The sequence below is a fragment of the Xiphophorus couchianus genome, chromosome 13 (genome assembly GCF_001444195.1).
Source record: "Xiphophorus couchianus chromosome 13, X_couchianus-1.0, whole genome shotgun sequence".
Lineage (NCBI taxonomy): Eukaryota > Metazoa > Chordata > Actinopteri > Cyprinodontiformes > Poeciliidae > Xiphophorus > Xiphophorus couchianus.
In genome coordinates, this window is record NC_040240.1 from 18329388 (window position 1) to 18349037 (window position 19650).

Below are 19650 nucleotides of genomic sequence, written 5' to 3' on the forward strand. Positions count from 1 at the left end.
CCATAGTAGAAAATGTATCCATTATTTTGGTAAATGTTTTGTTTTTCTTTCTTTTCATACCTAAAAGCACAAATAAAAAGGTGGGTTTTTTTAAACACCCCAGCATGTTTGGTCAGCTGGTTTTACCGCTGCTGGAAAATACAAATGTTTTGTTGTTCATAAATCATCCAGAAACTATTGGCTGCATTCTTCTTGGTTGTGCAGAAGGCTCTACTAATGCTTTTCAAAGATTGACGGTTATATAATTGCATATCTTTTTGCAGCCATTTTTTTGTGCGAGTGTAATTTAGTGCGTTGCCAACAGCAGCTTATTTGGATTTAAAGTGACAGAGGCCCTAAAACAGCTAAAAGTAGGCAGAATAGAGTAGCCTGAAATTTCATTATCTAAGAATGATTTTGTGCAAAAAAATTGTAATGAACGTATTTTGTTTCGCCCATATACCTGTTAAAGGAAGCATTATTAAGTAGTCCAACTACAAAACAACATATGGTTCAGTCCTAAAAGTCTGGTTCTGTTTGGTCCAGGGAGGAACTCCAGCAGGTTTCGCTCTTTAATGAACAGAAATCTTTGTTTTAATGCGAGCCACAGTTCAAAGGTCAGCACCAGATTTCAGACGAGCTTTCCTTCCTGCTAAGTAAAAACTGAGCATCCAAATAAATTCTGGTTTGTTTAAGATGTTCCATTTTACCAACTGAACAGTAAAAGCGTGTTCAGAGTGAAAGTTTCTGTTTTTTCTGAGGATTTCTGCTCCTGTTTTTCTGCACAAGTGAAGCAAGAGTTTCTCAGAAAGATAAAAGATTTGTCAGGAGGAGACTTTCGTTTTGGCTTCCAGCTCCTCATCTTTTTTACTCACTTTCCATTATCGTTCACATCTCTTCTTCCCCTTTAACTTTCCTTCTCTACAGTGTCTTTAAAGCTCGCAACTAATTATGGAAAATGCGACTCAGTCACAGGTATCTGCAAGTGTTTCAAGATCAGTTACAGTCCACTTGTCATAACTGTGCAGAGAAGTCAGCCATGAACATGATTATTCACACAAATTGGTGTTGTTAGAGCAGAAAGTCTTCAAGCACGTGCACTTCGCTTCAACTTGCAATTACAGAAGCTGCCACTCTTCGCAGTTTGAAAGCAGCGACAGTAGACTGAGGTGTTTACATCACCGGAGCGCTGCCGCAATTGGAGGAGAGCTGGAGACGTGTGAAGATTAAAGAGCAACAAGTTGGGTAAATGGCGCCTTTCATGGGACCCTGACGGAGGCGAGGAGGGGAAATACGCAGAGATGGCAGGTAGAGCTGAGCGGAGGGAGGAGGGAAAGTAAGGCAGGCCGGATGACGATCGGCTTCACAACAACAGAAAACACCGCCGGGCATCCAGCTTCATGCTGAGAATGTTAATGTGAGGGAATGAGAAATGGTTTTCAGGAATGTGTTGCCGTCGTTCAGAAAACAGAAACGAACTGCTGCAGATCCAGCTGATCGGCGGATAGGATCAATAAGATATATATAAGATATGGCTGGAATTCAGAGGAGGCGATTCGCTAATGGAGGAAAAACTTTGTAGACTGAATCCATCCATCCATCCATCCATCCAACGACTCATCCATCCACCTGTCCGTTCAGTCATCCATCCATTGGTTTATCCATCAATCTGATCATCCATGCTTCCAACCATCCGTTTTTTATCTTTTATAAATTCATTTTATCTATCTTTTCATTGTCTCTGTCCTCTATCTACACCGTTTAGCGTTGTAATAATGCAGCTTTATGCTCTAACGTAAATCTGATGCATTGGATTAGCAGAAACTGGCTGCTGCTCAGTTTGAACCACGATAGACTTTAAACCTCTGAACAGCGAGTTTGGAGTGAAATTCAACATCTAAAATCAAACAAAAGTGAAACGACATCTGCAGTGATTTTAGGGAACCTGTGATTCTAACAATCTGTGAACGGTTACAAGACCGTTTCCAAACTATGAGAAATAATATTCACAAGGTTGGAAAAGTTTAGGATATTCCCAAATCTTTCCAGAAGTCAAAGGTCAGACAAAAAGGTTGAGATGTTTAAAGATAAATCACAACAAACTCATGATTATTTTTACTTCGAAGTGTTGTGGATCAGCCATCCTGTCTCTGTAGTAAAGATTTACTTATTTTTCTACTGCAAAGTAAAAACCACAAACACATTCAGCACCAAAAAGCTGGAAAGAAGAGATACTGCCCTGACTAACTCCTCTAAAAGTGTTTCCACCAATTTAACACCAAAGAGGGAATAACATTAAGAGAAAGCAAACAGAGTTCTGCCATTTCAGTTGCTGCTAAGGTGCAGCAATTTTCTGTTAAATATAATTCTCAGGGAGCTCGTCAATAGAGCCAGTATTCCTGGAATCCGGCTCTCAAAGCGGTTCATGGGTTTGTGTGACGCATGCTTCGGTGTTTTCCATCAGTGTGTTCTGTCAGGCTGGCCCGTTTGGCCGAACCATCATGGCAGACGGTCGCCTCTTCTCTCCCCGGAGTCAGTTTGCTTTAATTGAAGCGCTGCTGAAACACACTGGTGCAGCTCTCACAGCACCGTCATCTCCAGCACCTCTGCCATCCTCAGAAATTAGACCCACAGTTCACTGGTCTACAAAGTGTTGGAAAACAGACCTGCGAATATTTTCTTTAAAAACAAACGCACACGCATACAAAAACCCAAACACACACACGCAGAGAGAACGAGTTAAAGTGGCCGCCGCTCTCCGTCCGCAGACAAAATTCGTACTAAATTGGTATGAGGTGCAAAATAAAACAGAGCAAGGACTCAAAGTGGGAAGTGGAGTGAACCGTGACAGTAGAAAGCGGAGAGAACAACACCTGGAAAAAGGACGACAAGGTGAGGAAAAGGGATGCGTGGGCGGCTCTGTGTGAACAGTAAATTAATGGCTGCCATCTCTGCGGTTTTCATTCCAGCTTCTCTTATGATCCGGGTTAAGGTTGAAGGCTGAGAGCTAATTATTGTTTAGTTCCAACGACAATAGAGGAATAGCACGATGATTTGTTTTTTATACCGTCTGAATATTTGATGAAACAAATCCGAGACTCATCTGATGAAGTTCAAGTTCAACACAGAACGAAACTCAAGAAAAAATAATGATTGAATTGAACAAAAATACATTTTTGCCAATGCAACATAACTTTAGTCATTATTATATTGGTTTTATAGAGATAGTTTGAGTAGTTTGCAAATGTATCTGAAACGTTGTGTCAGTCATAAGCTGTTTTTCACCGTCCATGTCTCTCTTGCATCTCATTTCTACCCATTTTCATTCTTCTGTTGAATTGTCAAAGGATTAAATTCTTTAGAAGTGAATTCACACCAACCCCGTTTAGTCCGCTTTAATTGAGCTCTAGTTTGTATTCTAAGAAAGTCCGGTTCGTTTAAAATGCGACTGTACAATCGAACTTTGGTTCCGCCTAACAACCGAGGTCTGGGTTCGGTTGAAGTGAACGCTGGTGAGGTTTGAACGCACAAGGCATTCTGGGTAAATACAACCAAAACAAATGTGTGTGTCTAGCGCTAGCGCAGTTATGTCAAACGTCTTTTCATTTTGGTCCACAGCATGATCAAGAATGTCTTTAAAGGGCAGCTTGTGGCAGAATGTGTTGATAAAACCAGCTATTAATATCAATAAACAGCTGATTCTGCATTATGTGAGAATGTTTAAATATTAAACATGTTTTCTTCTTTATCTAATTTGGCACAATACAAATGAAACTGCTTACTGATAAAATAATATTCAAAAAACACAACTATAATCTTAAAGATTCTATTTCTACAGACCAGAGGGCCACATTAAATCTTCTGGCGGGTCAGATTTGGCCCGCGGGCCTCGAGTTTGACACGTGTGCTATAGTGGGAGGGTTTTCACCAAATATATAGAGAACTCCTACAACCATTAAAATCAGACAATACTCCATCTGTTGGTGGAATCAACTGACTCACTCACTCTGTGGTTACCTAGCAACTCATTCTATGGTTACCTAGCAACAACCTGCTGAGTAACTGCCACGGCAGAAGTTTCTGGTTCCACCACTGCGCCTCATAACTGCTTAAACATAAAACAATGTGGAGTGAAAACTTTGGATAAAACAACAAAGATAGCTTTTCCATTATTACAGATATTTAGCAAAAAACTAATCAACAATTATTGACATCGATTGATATGAAACATTTATATATATTTTATCCATAGTGAACAGCCCTTCTAAACTGATAAATGTTGATGATTTCTCATTTTTCTCTTCATTTTCTATAGAGATTGGTTAGTCTACTTCACGTTGTCTCCGAGTTATTCATTGAATCAACAGGTCTGGCTGGTAAAACTGAACTAATTTTTCAAAAACAATGTAATGAAGAGTGAGCAAATACTTTCTGACATACATTTCTTTTATTTTCCTTAGCAAAAGAAATCTGCACCATGTATTTCTTTTTCATAGAACAGTATTTTCAGTAAATATGATCGAATCTCGAATGTTTTCTCGGTTTAACAAAGCATGACCCAATTATGAAATCCATCTAAAAACGCTTCAGAGGTTGTGGGCAGTTTTTGGCTCACAGTAGTTCTGCTCTTGTTGATCTGAAATGCTTTTTGATTTCACACTTGCAGCCAAATGGAAGATGAAGAGGCAGTGAGTTATCAATAATTGATCAGCCTCCAAACCCTCGGGCGTCTCCCCTGTTTCGAACCAGGACTGGATCTTCTGGAAGCCAAGGTCACATGGTAGTGACTACACTTCATCAGCGGCAGCAAATTTCACACAGTTTGCTAATGTATTCGCACCATTAGCGCCTGCATAATGAGCAGCAGGACACTGTTTAGCATGCAGTAAACACCTGCTTGGCCCCAAATCATATTTCGCTGTTTCTCATCGTCAGCAACTCTGGTGGTGGAAGGTGTGGGAGAGGACAGAGGGAGCCATTTGTATTCTGCTAATCGTCCAGTCCGGCGCTGCAGAGGCTAATGGGGGTTAACGCGGACCTTCGTTTAAACACACGGCGAGCGCCCGGCTCTCACTTCGTTTCTGAGGGGTCGCAGGGAGCCAGACGTCCGCGGACTAACCCTTCAATTTGCTTGTTCGCTACAGGCTGGGTCTGCCCTGGAGGGGTTTGGAGGTGTGTGTTGGAGGAGGCTGGAGAGGAGAGGATGGTGATTAAAATTACAGCAGTGATGAAAAACCACATGTGGTTGTAATAAACTGCTAGTGGAGTTTGTTTGAGGACTAACATACACACTCATTTATAATTTTAGAACTTATTTTTCTTTTAGTTTTATCATATTTCCAGATTAATTGCAGATTTTTCTAGTTAGGTATGGGGAGTACTGACCTAACAAATCAAAAATTGCTCTTCGAGTCAACAAATGTTAGATCAAGCTGCTGCTAATTAAATGTATTGATGCAGAAGGATGAACTTCGTTTCTGCAAAAACACTAAATCATTTAACAAAGTATTTTTCATCTAGTTTCTAGTACACTTGAAATAAGAAAACTATCCTACCAGATATAGGAGCTTAAGCCAATAATTCCTTAGCATTGATGAAAAACTACTGGCTATAAATACAATAATCTGGCAGTGAAACAATAATTTTAACATATTATAAATTAAAATGTTTACTCCACTAAACTATTTGTTATTTCTCTTATATTCTCCCAATAATGTGATTAAAAAATGCCCATTTGTAATAAACGTCTTAGGCACATAAATTAGTGTCACTCATATCACTAAACTCCACACAATAACTGGATTTACTCATATTTTCAAGTTTATTAATATTTATTGACACTCTTATCAAACGGAGAAAATAGTAGAAATAATCCTCACAATATGAACATTTTAAAAAAAATCATCACTAATTGGAATTTATTGTAACAATAAATTCTTATAAGAACTTTGCCATAATAAACGATAAATGCTCAAAAATTAAGATTAAAATGAAAATTATTATGAAACCAGATAAAATGTTTCCTAAATTATTGTAGCTTGTTTCCTTTTTGCCACTGAGCTTTTTCAGATCCTGATACAAGTTTAGTGTCAGGTTATAAGGAGCTAGAGGTAGAAATGTGGTGACTGTTGTGATGGTTTTACAACATGGATCAAAAGTGTGGAGTATTTTAAATCTGTACTTTGAGAAGCATTTGTAAATAAAAAAAAAAATCTGATTTTTCACACTACAAGTACAGTTTTCCTGCAGTCAAAAGGTGCAATCTCAGCAGGAAAAGTTTGTTTTAAATGGGTGCATTTCATTTTGCTTCGATGAATTATTAAAATAGAGAAATCTAGAAAAATGACCACATCTTCCATTATACAAAGGAAATTAGCATTTTACGAGCAGGTCTCACTTCTTACAGATTTAATGCACCGGCAATATTTTCCATAAAATACCAGACTCTTGTTTTGTTTTGCATAGTTTATGTTCGGTTTTGAGAGCCAGAATGAGGTTGTCAAAGTAAAATAACTTGAATTAAACCAAAGTTATGCTACCGTATATATTATAGAACATATGACAGCATCAAACATTACTTCTCTTATAAGCTAAAACAAAGAAACTCTGTAGTGAAAGGAAGCCACTTTATTCCTGCAAATACGTTAGTTAAATTATTGATTCTGAATGTAAAAACACAGCGGCTCTAAATCATATATTAGCTTTGCATTTGCACATTCCATTTACTGCATGCAAAGGTTCTGAATTATAAATTCCTTGTGGAGAAGATTTGACCCGAGGCTTGCAGAGCAACCATGAGGCTCATAAAGGGAGAATCATGATGTTTTTGTTGTGACTAAAACGTCTTTATAAATGATTAGTTTGTGTTTTACAAGCCAGTCACTCCTTGGGAACTACGATGGTCTCAACGATGGGAAAACATTTCCAATTTAGTTTTGTTTATTTGTTAGATTTTTGCATTTGATGTACAGTAAATTATTTTTTATCGGCTCTGAATCTAAACAGAGCGAGAACTGGAAGGAGGTGGAACAGATTTCTTTTAAATTCCTTATAAAAGTTCTGTAAATGCTTCCCTTCAGCCATAAAGTCCACAGTTCAGGCTGTAACGTTTGCAAATATTCACCATGACGAAGCGTCCTTGAGCTAAACGGTGACGCTTTGTTCTGGATGCGACCCTGCAGTCACCTCAGAGAGGAGAGAAAACATCTCTTCCTGGTGGCAACTCCTAAAATATTTAAAGCTGCAGTTTTCTTCAAACAAGATGATCAAGGTGCAACAAATAGATACAACCAAAGAAAGCATTTCTGAGCTTTAAAGTTCAGGCAGGGAGGTCACTTAGTGTTCAATATTACATTGAGGGCTGAAGTCTTAAAGAAAAATATCATTATTATCTTATTTTTTCTCAATTTCTGCTTTTTGGGGCTGATTTATGCCAAACGAAAGCTGCCATTAAAGGTGCTAGATGATTGAAAAATAGCTTTGTGCAATATAAGAGTTTATATAAGTTTAATATGTTTTAAGTTTCATGCTTCCACACTATGCACATTTAGCTAGTTTTATAGAGCATAAATGCCCTTAATTCTGATACTTGATGTTATTTTTATGGAGTAAAAATAGCAGGGTTATTAGAAAATATTAAGAAACATATTGGGTCAGTTGTAATTTAGGTCAGAAACTATTTTTAGCAATACATATAAAAGATAAATATACTGAATATGTATAGTCCTGATACTGTGCAGACCTATTTTCAGGTTTGAAGGTTACAACTTTGGGGGCAATGAATGAACATTTATATTTATCAAGTAAATTAGCATAACAGTCCGTCTCAGACATAACTATATTTAATATTTGACCATTTTGGAGATTATATGACATTTATGAGCATAATGTCACAGTTCTTCAACTGACCTTCTGTTTGCAGCTGTGCTTGAAGTTTGTGGAATAAGCGAAAGTGATATTGTGAGGAGGAACCGTTTGTTCTGGAAATGTCTCCAGGGACTGATTGTTGTTTCTGCCGCTCCCACAGATGTTACATCTCTGTGAAATCTGCAACCTGCTGAAGCTTAATGAAGATGCAGGTAACTAGTTTGCTGTTTTTCACTTTTAATTTTCACCTCCAGAGTGGATTTAATGGACCATCATGTCCTGTCATGGCTGTGTGCTGCTTTTTGATATGTTGTGGGTTTGAATGGTGCTGCGCTAATCGGATGAAGGTCGAAGAACTCAGAGTTCTCCTGCGTCAGAGCAGGGTATGTTATTTCTGCGATTTTATTTATTTTATTCTGATTTATAGATCACAAAACCCACTTTAGGTTAAATATCAATCCTCTATGCATAGTTCCCACAAGTCTGAAGTGATCCGTGCCATCTTAGTAGGCAAATGCAATGCACAGCGGACCGACGGCTTTGAGACCAACAAAAAGAAAATATGTGGACACTCTTGACCACTGTACAAGAGAAAGATAAATGAACACAATGGCTGCTGTCGGGATTGACCTGTATGAGACGGAAATGGAAAATGTCAGACGATGTGGACAAGCTGCCTGCGATTTCAAACTACAATATAGTTCAGTACTTGGGGAAGAGGAAGTGTGCGTACAACATGGAGCTTCATGGCCTGAAATCATTGGACACATGCGATCAATGTTTAAACGGCTTTGTAAATAATGTACGAACTCTTTGTGTGAATAGCAAAGTTTGGTGGCTGGCAGAGTAAGTACATGTAGTAACATACTGTATGTAGGCTACATGTCCATCTTAGCAAGCAGATAAAAGCTACACTAGCTAAGCTAGTTTTGCTAGTTTGGCAGCAAGTACTACAGTAAATATCACTGATATTTTAGTATTACACAGAGGTGAGTAGGGTACTCGGAAATTGCAATCAAGTAATAATTGTAATGTATTTATTTTGTTTCTAAATTAAGACGGGAAAGAGGGAAGAGTTAGTTCCAAGTTTGTGGATTTTTTTTTATCGTTGTCATAGCAACTCCATAGCAACAGCCTGCCGAGAGGCCCGTCAGTTACAAAGTTCACATGAGAGCTACGCATTAGTGCCTCCAGGTAGACAGATTATTACTAAGAATAGGTCATGCAGTCAGTTTCATATCCAGTTTCAAGCCTTGTGCATCCTGAGGTTAGAGAGACTTCATCGGCACTGACTGGGAGTTCCTGTAGTGTTCAATGAGACTGAGTTATAACATCAACATAACATCGTTGTAGTAGTTCTGTAAATGCCGTGAAGGCGGTGAACATGCCCAATTTCTGTGACTTTGTGTACACACCTCCAAATTGCACATATATATATATATATATATATATATATATATATATGCTGGTTGCTAGGAGACCAAGTGAAGTTGTCTGTTTTTCAGGCAACAGTTCATTACAACAGTTGTGACAGAGAGAAGTCCTGGAAATGTAATTAGCAGCAAGGAGGAAGGCCAATTAGGAAATTGAGTGGACAGCAGATCTTAGGGTGTAAAATGTGATCCATTAAAAAATATTTTTTAAAAACATAGGCTTGTTGAAAATAAGCTAAAAAATAAGACTAGTAATCAGATTTTAGAGTTTGTGTGTGTAATAAATTCTTACTTAATAAAGCTGCTGACAACAGCATGGCTGAAACCAATGGTGGAGGCACAGAAACCTCATTTATATTTTGGGAATTCCTTTAAATTATTCAGAAAGATGTGTTACATAGGGTGGTAGAAAAAGTATTTGATAGTTAGTAGTCAGTATGTTAATGTAAAGAACCATTAACATTTCTCTATGCATGTAAAATAAAACAAATGAGAGTAATAGACTTTACACAGTTGCATAAAAAGCTAAATCTGTTGCTGAATCTTGATATTAACTTTTAAAAGTAGAGTTTGTAATTTATTCAGTTGTCTTTTAGACCATTATAATTTTCTCCACAAGTCAAAGTTGAAAACAGGAAGCCCTGAAGACAGAAATAAGTGACATTTAAAAGTGAAATACGACCCCACAGAACTAATTACGCACTACATTCAGTCATTAAAGAAATGAGTTACAGTCAAGGTTAGCCTATCCATTTTGTAGCGGTGCAAAAAACCCATCACTGAAGCAATTAGAGTTCAGAGAAACACTAGCAGCTCCGACCTACCTTTTCTGGGATTTGATAGGCTTAAACTTGAATGACCTCTTTCATTACTGGAAATTCAAATTTTATACCTTGAATGGTTTTTTTTTTCTTGGAAGATTAAAAAAAAAAAAAAACCCTATTTAGAAACATGATCTATTGAAAAACATGATCTGCTGCTTTTACAGCCAAACACAGCATGAAAGGAGAGTTTACAATCAGTAAGAACCTTCAGATATCTAAATATTTTTAACATTTATTGAAATTTTTTCCATTTTAAGGAAGTGCATACTAAAAAACAACTACTTTTTAGTATGCAGTTGGCTTTAAAGGGAGTTTATAGAAAGGGTAATAAAAATCTATGCTTCTACTTCCAAAAAAATAAATAAAATAAAGGATATTTTGCCCATAAATACAGACTTCGAGACCCACAGATGCAGCTTTACCAATGAACAGCATCATATTTCACAATGACTGAACATCCGTAAGGAGCATTTTATTTTTACTTTCTGCAGAAGAAAATGCTGACTCCACGTAAACTCCCGGTATTCTCCCCATTGCCTCGTGATCCTGTGTCATCTTTTTCACTGTGAGGTAAAACCCTTAAGGCGGACAAAACAGCCGGGCTCCAGAGACTTCCCAGAAAGATTTTATCTTTCTCGCAGAAATCTAATTTGCAGGAGAAAACAAACTTTAAGTAACGGTGAATAAAGACAGAACATGAAACTGTAATTCAGACACAAAATTCAGAGCATGTTATGTTTATACTGTAAGTCATTCTAGATCATTTTAGATACCAGCTTATTATAGATGAGCACAGGCTTCTCCAAAAATTTCAGAGCAAGATTTTAGTAACATTTTCACCATTTTAACTGATTTAGTTAAATTAGAAAAATATGTAATCCTACTGCAGCTCTTGATAAACATTCAGTGCAGCCTCGACGGTTATTTTCAGGCTTTTTATTTTGTCTTTAATCCAGATCACCGTGAAAACTAAGAACATATAAACATTAAAATACAAAACATGAGCTTACAAAGCAAACAACACAACAAAACAAAACGTACCTCACTGCTTCAACCACAAAGCATTGGTCTTTGTTTCTTTATGCAAACATTTCAAATTTACAGCCATTCATTGGTATTTTATACGGCCTGCCCTGGTTGGCTACGGCATCCCAGGAGGTACAAAATAAAACAATGAAAACTACATATCAAAACTAAATATAAACATCATCTATAGAAAATGCACAATCTGGAAAATAATTTTAAATAATTTACAATCCGTTGTTATTTTTTATGAGAAAAAAAATGTAGCAGCATTCCTTCAGCCAGCTGACTGGCAATGTGCAGGGACATGTAAGTCTGGAACTGTGCTGCATGTTTCACTCAGGTAAATGTAGGTTTGGATTTGTTTCAAAACTGCATTTTGTGTTTATTTGTGTTGTTTTTAACTAATATTTAAATTGATTTGCAGTTCTGAAAAACTGACAATAAAAAATAAGGAAAGAAGAAAACACTTTTTCACACTGAATTGTTGGCATTAATATTGAGATTAAAAGTGGGAAGTGAACACAATACTGGTAACTGAACTTTAGAGCTACAATGTGTAGCTTTAATTGAAAATATGCTTTTTACATGTTTGTTAAAACCATGTCGTGAATGTATGAGACAGAATCTGTGAAAATATCAATTTCCTCCCTGAGCTACTTCTGCCATGTAAGGAAATTCATAGCTCTCATTCAAAAACAACCAATCAGAGCCAGGAGGAGGGTCTTAGCTCTGTCAATCAACCTCATGTACGTGCTACTAAATGCGCTAATGGTGGAGAAACAATGTACAGGAAAACTGTTACTGTAACGGTCGTCAGTGGCTATGCTAACTAGCCTTAGCATTCACGATGGGGAGAAGTTGTAGAGTAGCAGAAAGCAAGGGTGAGAATGAGCAGCGGAGACGCCTCCATGATTGACGGCGCCAAGACCCGCCTCCGGGATCTGATTGGTTGCTTCTCATTGGCAATAGAAGGCCGAGGAGCTTTTTAATGCCTTCATTATTTCAGAAAATTTATTTTTAATGTGAAAAAAATTTTCAGATTATTTCTCTCATATGACATAGTGACAGTTTTAATAAAAGTTGCACAGTGCAGCTTTAAGCAGTTCATTTTGTTTTTTGTTTGTTTTTTCAGAAAAAGAAAACAGTTGGAGGAACAGAGAAATTCAGATGTTTTTGCCACTGATCCAGTAAGAATGGAAGTTTATCTCACCATTCAGAGCTCAGCTATTTAAAGGTTTGGAATAGATCTAGATTAGATAACGGTGGTGTTACATAAAACGCACATACAGAAAGCCAAATGTCAAAGAATTATCGAATAAATAAATAAATGAAAAAACTGCCAGAATACTTGGAGGTGATTTAAAATCGAATCTCAAATGAAAAACTTTCGTTTTTCTCTGTCTTTTCTCTGGTAATCCACCCTGCAGGCACAGAAGCTGCTCCCACAGGAAGGTCACCTGTGAGCCTCTTAGAGCTGGGTCAAAGGTAAAGGTCAGACAAGATCATAAACGCCTTTAGACGGAGGGACACTGTAGAGGTTGAGCTCCACTCCGTCCCCTCCGAGCCCTGCAGGGTCAACACATTCACACACTGTTTGCCAGCTCCTCCTGGCTGCATGCCCTTTCCTTCCAATAAGTCAGTGTTAATACCTTTATTCCACAGTTTTATATAAAACCAGGCTCTAGCTGGGAACGAGCGGCCACAGAAACGGCAAGGGATATGCGCTCAATATCTTTGTCAGATAGTATTGTAATTGTGTGGGGCGAAGGTGGCAGGAGCGGCGCGCCTTGGTTTGGATATTGCCCGGATAGATTTCCCATGAGCCTGATGCAAAGTAAGTAGTCTCTCCTGGTGTCTCCTCTCACACCTATGCTGCTCCACCTCTTGCGTTTTCCTCACCGCCTTCATTCATTGCACCAAAAATCACCTGCATCGGTCACACTTGGTTACAGTTTCTATTTTTTTTTAAACAAAAGAAAACTGAGTTTTTTCACAAAAAGAAACTGCAGCAACATGCCGGCTGGAAAACAAACCACCCACATCATGGCACTGCAGAAGTTTCTAATATGTGTTGGTGACATTTTGGTTGATTTGAGTAACATAATTTAAAGCTGCAGCAAATAGTTTTTTGTACATATTTGTTAAAGCTGTCACTATTTTGTGACGGTTCATTATGAGACAGATAATCTATGAAAAGATGAATCTCCTCCATCTCCTCCCTGAACTGCTGCTGTCGTCTGAAGAAATGCACCAATCAGAGCCAGGAGGCAGGTCTTAGCGCTGTCAACCAACCTCATGTACTCACTGCTAAATGTGATAAAGGCATAAAAACAACTTACTGTTACAGCAAATGGAGAAATATTGCAGAAAAACATTGAATAATAACTCAAAACCACTCATATTCTTACTCATAAGTTCGTTTTGTCTCATTTGTCTCACTGAACCTCCAGAGCCACATAAAGACAGTTACAAAGTCGGCCTTCTATCACCTGAAGAACATTTCCAGGATTAAAGGACTAATGTCTCAGCCAGATCTAGAGAAACTCATCCACGCGTTCATCTTCAGTCGTATTGATTATTGCAACAGCGTCTTCACAGGTCTGTCCAACAAATCAATCAAACAGCTGCAGCTGATCCAGAATGCTGCTGCTCGCGTTCTCACTAAAACCAGGGAGATAGAGCACATAACACCAGTTTTAAAGTCCCTCCACTGGCTCCCTGTAGCTCAAAGAATAGACTTTAAAATAGTGTTGTTAGTTTATAAATCACTGAACGGCTTAGCACCACAATACATTAAAGATCTGCTGTTGTTGTATCAACCTTCTAGACCTCTCAGGTCTTCTGGTTCTGGTCTGCTCTGCATCCCCAGAACCAGAACCAAACGAGGAGAAGCAGCTTTCAGCATCTATGCACCACAAATTTGGAACAAACTTCCAGAAAACTGTAAAACAGCTGAAACACTGACTTCTTTTAAATCTCAACTAAAAACCCACCTGTTTAGAATTGTATTTGAAATGTAATCAATTACAAATTTATGGATGGAACTTGACTTAATGCTTTGTTTTGATTATTGATTCTATATTGCATTGTGATTCTGTGTTTGTAATGATGTAAAGCACTTTGAAATGTCTTGCTGCTGAAATGTGCTATACAAATAAAATTTGATTGATTGATTGATTTCAATAGATTTTCACTAGAAACTACACCAAAAATACATGGTGAGATTTTGTGGTTTTGCAGTGAAAATGTAAAAAATTTTTTTGCTAAAATAACAAAATCTGTAACATTAATTAGCTGCTACCAATTAGTATTGTAATAACTCCAATTTAAAAAGTAATTCAGAGATTTTTAAGATCAAAAACTTAGATTCAGTGAAATCCTAATTCTTTGCTGCGTCTCTGTTTTCTTTAAAGTAACATTAGCATCACGTCTGACAGGTTGATGCTAACCAGGAAATTTTCTGCATTTTCTTCCTTGATAAAACTAAACAGCTGTTTATAGTTCCAACATTCAGCTACTTTTGTATTTCTTTCTTTTATATGTTTTTAATGTTGCAATTAAAATGTTTTAAAATGTTTACAACGGCAGAAAGTTCATAATTATTACCTGTAAAATGTTATTGCAGTAGACACTTGTCTATTCACGGTTCAGTATTCACAGATTTTTCTGTTGAACGCTCCAAATTATTCACAGAAAATTCATCTTTTCTCTTAAAAAAGCTAATGTTTTTGAGCTTGACCTGTTATTACTTCACAACAAAGTTATTACAGATAACAAAAACTAACAAAATAACAAAAACCGAAATGGGAAATTACTTTAACTGAAATAAATAAAAATGGTAATTAATGAGGAAAAACTACAACTAACTGGAGCTATATGGTGCTAAAATTACAGATATGATCTGGTTTTGTGTTTATGAATCTATTTATTAGACTTTTAAACTGATGTGAAACACAAGCAGTTTGCATCAGCTGCCAGCAAATTGTGATTTAGCTTTCATGCTAAATCACAAAATGGCGACAGAAAATGAAACAAAACTCCAGTCAGTTAATTTTCCAACAATTATTGAATGCATTTCGCTGAGTATTCATTACCAATTCATGTACTTGTAATGACAATAAAATACTCTGACCTTTATGATTTCTGCACCTTAAGAAGGGAACCCTTCTAGACCGAACGTGTCGGCGACGATCCAGCCAAATTTGCAGTACCGTAATTATCTGTGCTATCTGAAAAATTCCAACGGTTTCTGAAAGGGGAGACGTTTCCAGCAAATATCAAGTTATTACGGTAATTTCATTCCAGCCATAGCAGGAAGTGAAGTTAATCTGAGGGGAACTCTTTTAATAAACGGTAAATTGCAAAAATAACCTGGTAGATATTGAAAGTTCCAGTTGTTCAGGATAAATGGGTAAACATATTTACTCACAGGACATCTAAAGAACTTTGTACAATTAAAATAAGCAAAAATATGTAGGTGAAGATTTGAAACTTACTGTTCAGAGGTTTAACCAAAGTATGAAAGGACTAAAACTACTACTATAAGTAATAAAAACTAGCAAAAACACTCTAGAAACTAATTAACGCTAATTGAATTAGACAAACAAAAAGTCACAATGAAAAACACAGAACTATTATAACTCTGCTTCACAGCAGAATTTTAAGAAAGTAAAGAAATGCCGTATGAATCTGTGGATGCTGGTTGTTTGATAGGGTACAACACCAGAACTTGTGCTTTTCATTCTCATTCCAGTCAAAACGCAGACAAAGAACCGGGCCTAAAAGCGACTGGAAGGAGGAATGCATGAAGAAGCAGACAGAGATAATCTGCACCAGGGACATCTCTGAAACCGCTCAATAAATCATATCACCACATCGCACTTTCTTTGTGTCGTAATCCGTGCATCTTTCTCACATCCTTCTTGTTCTCCTTTTGCTTTTCTTTTTCTGAACACACTTGGCTGGAAAGCAAATGTCTGGCCTGCCCGACTCCCCTGCTGCAGCCAGGACGAGGCGGCCGAGGAAACGGGGCCAAATTCGGAAATAGGATTAAGGGGGAGAAAGTTCAAAAGTACAGGGGAGGAAAAAGACAGCAAATGACAGCGAGGGAAAGACAGAAGAGAAGAAGAGATTATGAAAAGGAGCAGGAATGTGTGGGAAGGGGTTTGACACATCATCTTGTGTTCTTTTGCAGAAGGGAAATAAAAAATAAAAACGTTCTGCAGAGACGGGCGAGTCAGACAGATGGGCTTTAAGTTGCTCTGCAGCGTTCTTTCTGCACCGCAGACGGAGGTGATGAATAAGTCAGCGCTGTTGGCAGCTAGTCAGGATTAAACTATGCAGATGTACATTTCAGTTATGACAGATGCTAGCTGTTAGGAAAGGTCAGGATTTGATGGACTCCAGGTTTTAAAGTTAAAAAGGTAATGCATAAAAAGTAAGAATCCAACCGATGGCCCTTTATTGCATCTGCAGCGCGGCGGGTCAGAGTGAGGATGTGAGACATAAAGGATAATCCTCATCTGTAGCTGAGTTCAGTGCAATGAACTTTCAAGTGTCTGACATTTTCCCAGAGTTCCCATGTGACGGTAAACAAGGATGGATGGCGTCCCGAGCCGCACATAATAACAGCGGATGATCATCATCATCACTTTTCGCGGTGTTAAGTGAGAGATGTTACTTCCTGTTGAGACCATTTGTCACACTTATTATGTTCCCTTTCAGTTTAAAGTCAGTTTAGAAACTGAAATCCTGTCAGAAATGCAACCAACGTAATACATTACAAAAGGAAAAATGCCAAATCACTAAAAAGAAATGTAATTTCAATTTTAGAAAAGTTCCTTGAATGAAGCACAAACATCGATTGTTCAATTTAGTTTGTTGATTTTTCTGCAGAACGAGACTCTGCCTATTACAGTGCAAAAAGACAAAATATTATTTTTATTTTGGGTCTAGTTTTTAGAGCAGATATCTTAGTACACTTGGAATAAGACAAACTAACTTACAAGTAACTTTTTAGCAAGAAATGGAGGCTTGTTTTAAGTAAATAATTCCTTATTGTTGATGAAAATGTACCAGTTCTATTTGCAGATTATTTCACTTATAAAAATAAATTTTTTCCACACTACAAGTTAATTTATCTGAAACGAGCTAGCACTTATTCATCAATAATAAGGAACTATTTACTTAAAACAAACCTCTACTTCTTGCTAAAAGGTTACTTTAAAGTTAATTTCTTATTTCAAGTGTATAAAGATGGTTGCATTAGAAACTAGACCAAAAATACGTGATAACATTTTGTGTTTTGCATAAATGGTTTAGATAAAAGCTTATTCAGTTGTTATAACGGCCTAGTCAAAGCCAATTATGGAAAGACTGTAAAGTCAATTTTCACAGACACTCTCCACTCACAGACTTAATGAGCTCGGGTTATTTGGCCAGATTAATTTGAACAAATAATCTCAAAACCTTTAGAGACACCTCAAATAATCTGTAGCTTTTATAGTATTGGCTGAATGTAATAATCTCACACTTTGGTCCTTCATGTTGTCTGTGATTAATTTTTAACAACACATTTCCCTGATAATTATGCACCACTATTTACTGGTTTATCACATAAAATCCCATGAAAATACATAAAGGTTTGATGTTTTGTGACTTGAAAAAGCTGTATATATACTTTTGCAAAGTAAAATAATTTTTGCTGTCGTATTTCGGCCTACGTTTAGTGCTGCTTGTTTTCTTATATTTTATTTTACTTGAAAGGTGATTTCCAGCCACTTATTCATTACCAATATCCATTGATCAACAGCTTTATTTTAAAACATTAATAAAGATACTGCAGGGGAATGATAACACTCTCTTGTAGCTGCTGTCATTAGATTAAAATCTCCACTCACACTGAACATTTTAATTTTGAACCACAATAAACCTGTCTGTAAGTCTCACCTCTTAATAACCTGGCAAATTATGACCGAGAGAATCATAATCAGCCCCTCAGTCCAACACTTTAATTACATCAGCCTCAGCTCTACTGTTCACACACACACACACACACCCACACGTAAAATATAGCCTCCAAGATGGGATTCAGCTGTTGCGTTGAAGTGATATAAAATATGGTGCGTCGTAGGGCTCCCTGTTTATCAAATGAGAATTTCATTTAATCTAATAAAACATGAATAAATTTACAGCCAGGAACAGTGAGGAATGCAAAATTTATGAGGAGCTCTCAGCAGATCCTTCATGGTGGCAAACCACAGGCGCTGCGCACATTTAAATCTTGAATCAATCTCTTTGTAGCAAGAAAAGAAAAGAGCCATTTTTATCTCAAACAGCACTTGAATGCGCAATTAGGAGGTTTCACTTTTATCTTTAGGAAACTGAGCCTCTAAAAGACAGTAAAATATGAGAAAATTCAACTTAAATATCTAACGATGGCAGCATCCAATCCAAGTTAAAACACATCTTAAACCTTTTCTTTAATATGTAATTTTTAAAAGTGAAATTAGCAATGAGTGAAAGACATAAAAATATCTGCCATTATATATATATATATGTATATATATATATATATACTGTATATACAGTATATATATATATATAGCGAGGGTTCACTGTACAAGTGTTTTATCACCTTAAAACGAAGCGATGCAGCTGACTACAAGTTCCAGTCACAACACAGGGAAGAAAAGGCTGAATTTGACCCAGACATCGATCACATTAGGCAGCAACATAAAAAAAACAGTTTACGTCCAAATGATATCCACAAAAATGAGTGTTAAACAAGTTTAAACACAAACAAATTTCACTTAAGTATGTGATTTTTTTTGTTAATATTGTAAATTTTATATAAATCATGTTGTGATATTTATTGTTACCGCCACAGATCACAATATATATGAATTTTATGCCATATCGAACATCCCTACTGGTGTGGTTCGCTTTCACACCGCACTGTGTCAAACAAACCAAACTAATGGAAAACCTGTTCCCCTCCTTGCCAGTGGGGGCGCTGCACCAATAACCACTGAAGTAAACAACACAAAAACCTCTGAGGAAGACATGAGCACAACTTCCTACTTAACAAAATGCAAACAAAAATGGATTTTAATGGTTGTAAGGTTTCTCTTTTGTTACTGGTAAAAACTAAGAAATAAGATTAACAATAAATATTAGACACCATTAAATTAAAGTTTCAATGTAAAGAATTGAACATATTGTGTTCACCAGACTAAATTTCACACTATTACTTTATTAAAATACAACAAAATTAACAGAAAGGTCACTAGTAGGAATAATTTCACAGCTTCCACTCCCACACTGACTGACAGGTCCTGACAGGCTGCTATTAGCCAACTCCAGCCTCGTTATTAACGTTTTTAATAATAAAATTATTCTAAATTATGATTGAGAGCCATAGAAAATGAGTGAGTGGTGCGAAATATACAGTAGTTAGTCCCAATGTCTAGCTTAGAGAATTGTTTATTGTTCATTATATAAAGATGAGGCTAAATCAGTAA

General features: G+C 37.0%; 1 protein-coding gene across 4 annotated transcripts in view; it reads right to left on the minus strand.

The window, feature by feature from the left end:
• samd12 (sterile alpha motif domain containing 12) overlaps positions 1-19650 on the minus strand; it is a 115631-nt gene that overhangs the window by 22191 nt on the left and 73790 nt on the right. For 2 of the 4 annotated variants that reach the window (XM_028037217.1, XM_028037216.1), the window contains exon 6: positions 10555-10747. The exons of 1 other annotated variant lie outside the window; for it this stretch is intronic. In XM_028037217.1, coding sequence (XP_027893018.1) covers positions 10581-10747 — 167 coding nt within the window. In that variant the 3' untranslated portion in view covers positions 10555-10580. Of the gene's footprint in view, positions 1-10548; positions 10748-19650 lie in introns of those variants that run through there. One more of the 4 variants, XM_028037214.1, reaches the window with a different exon arrangement.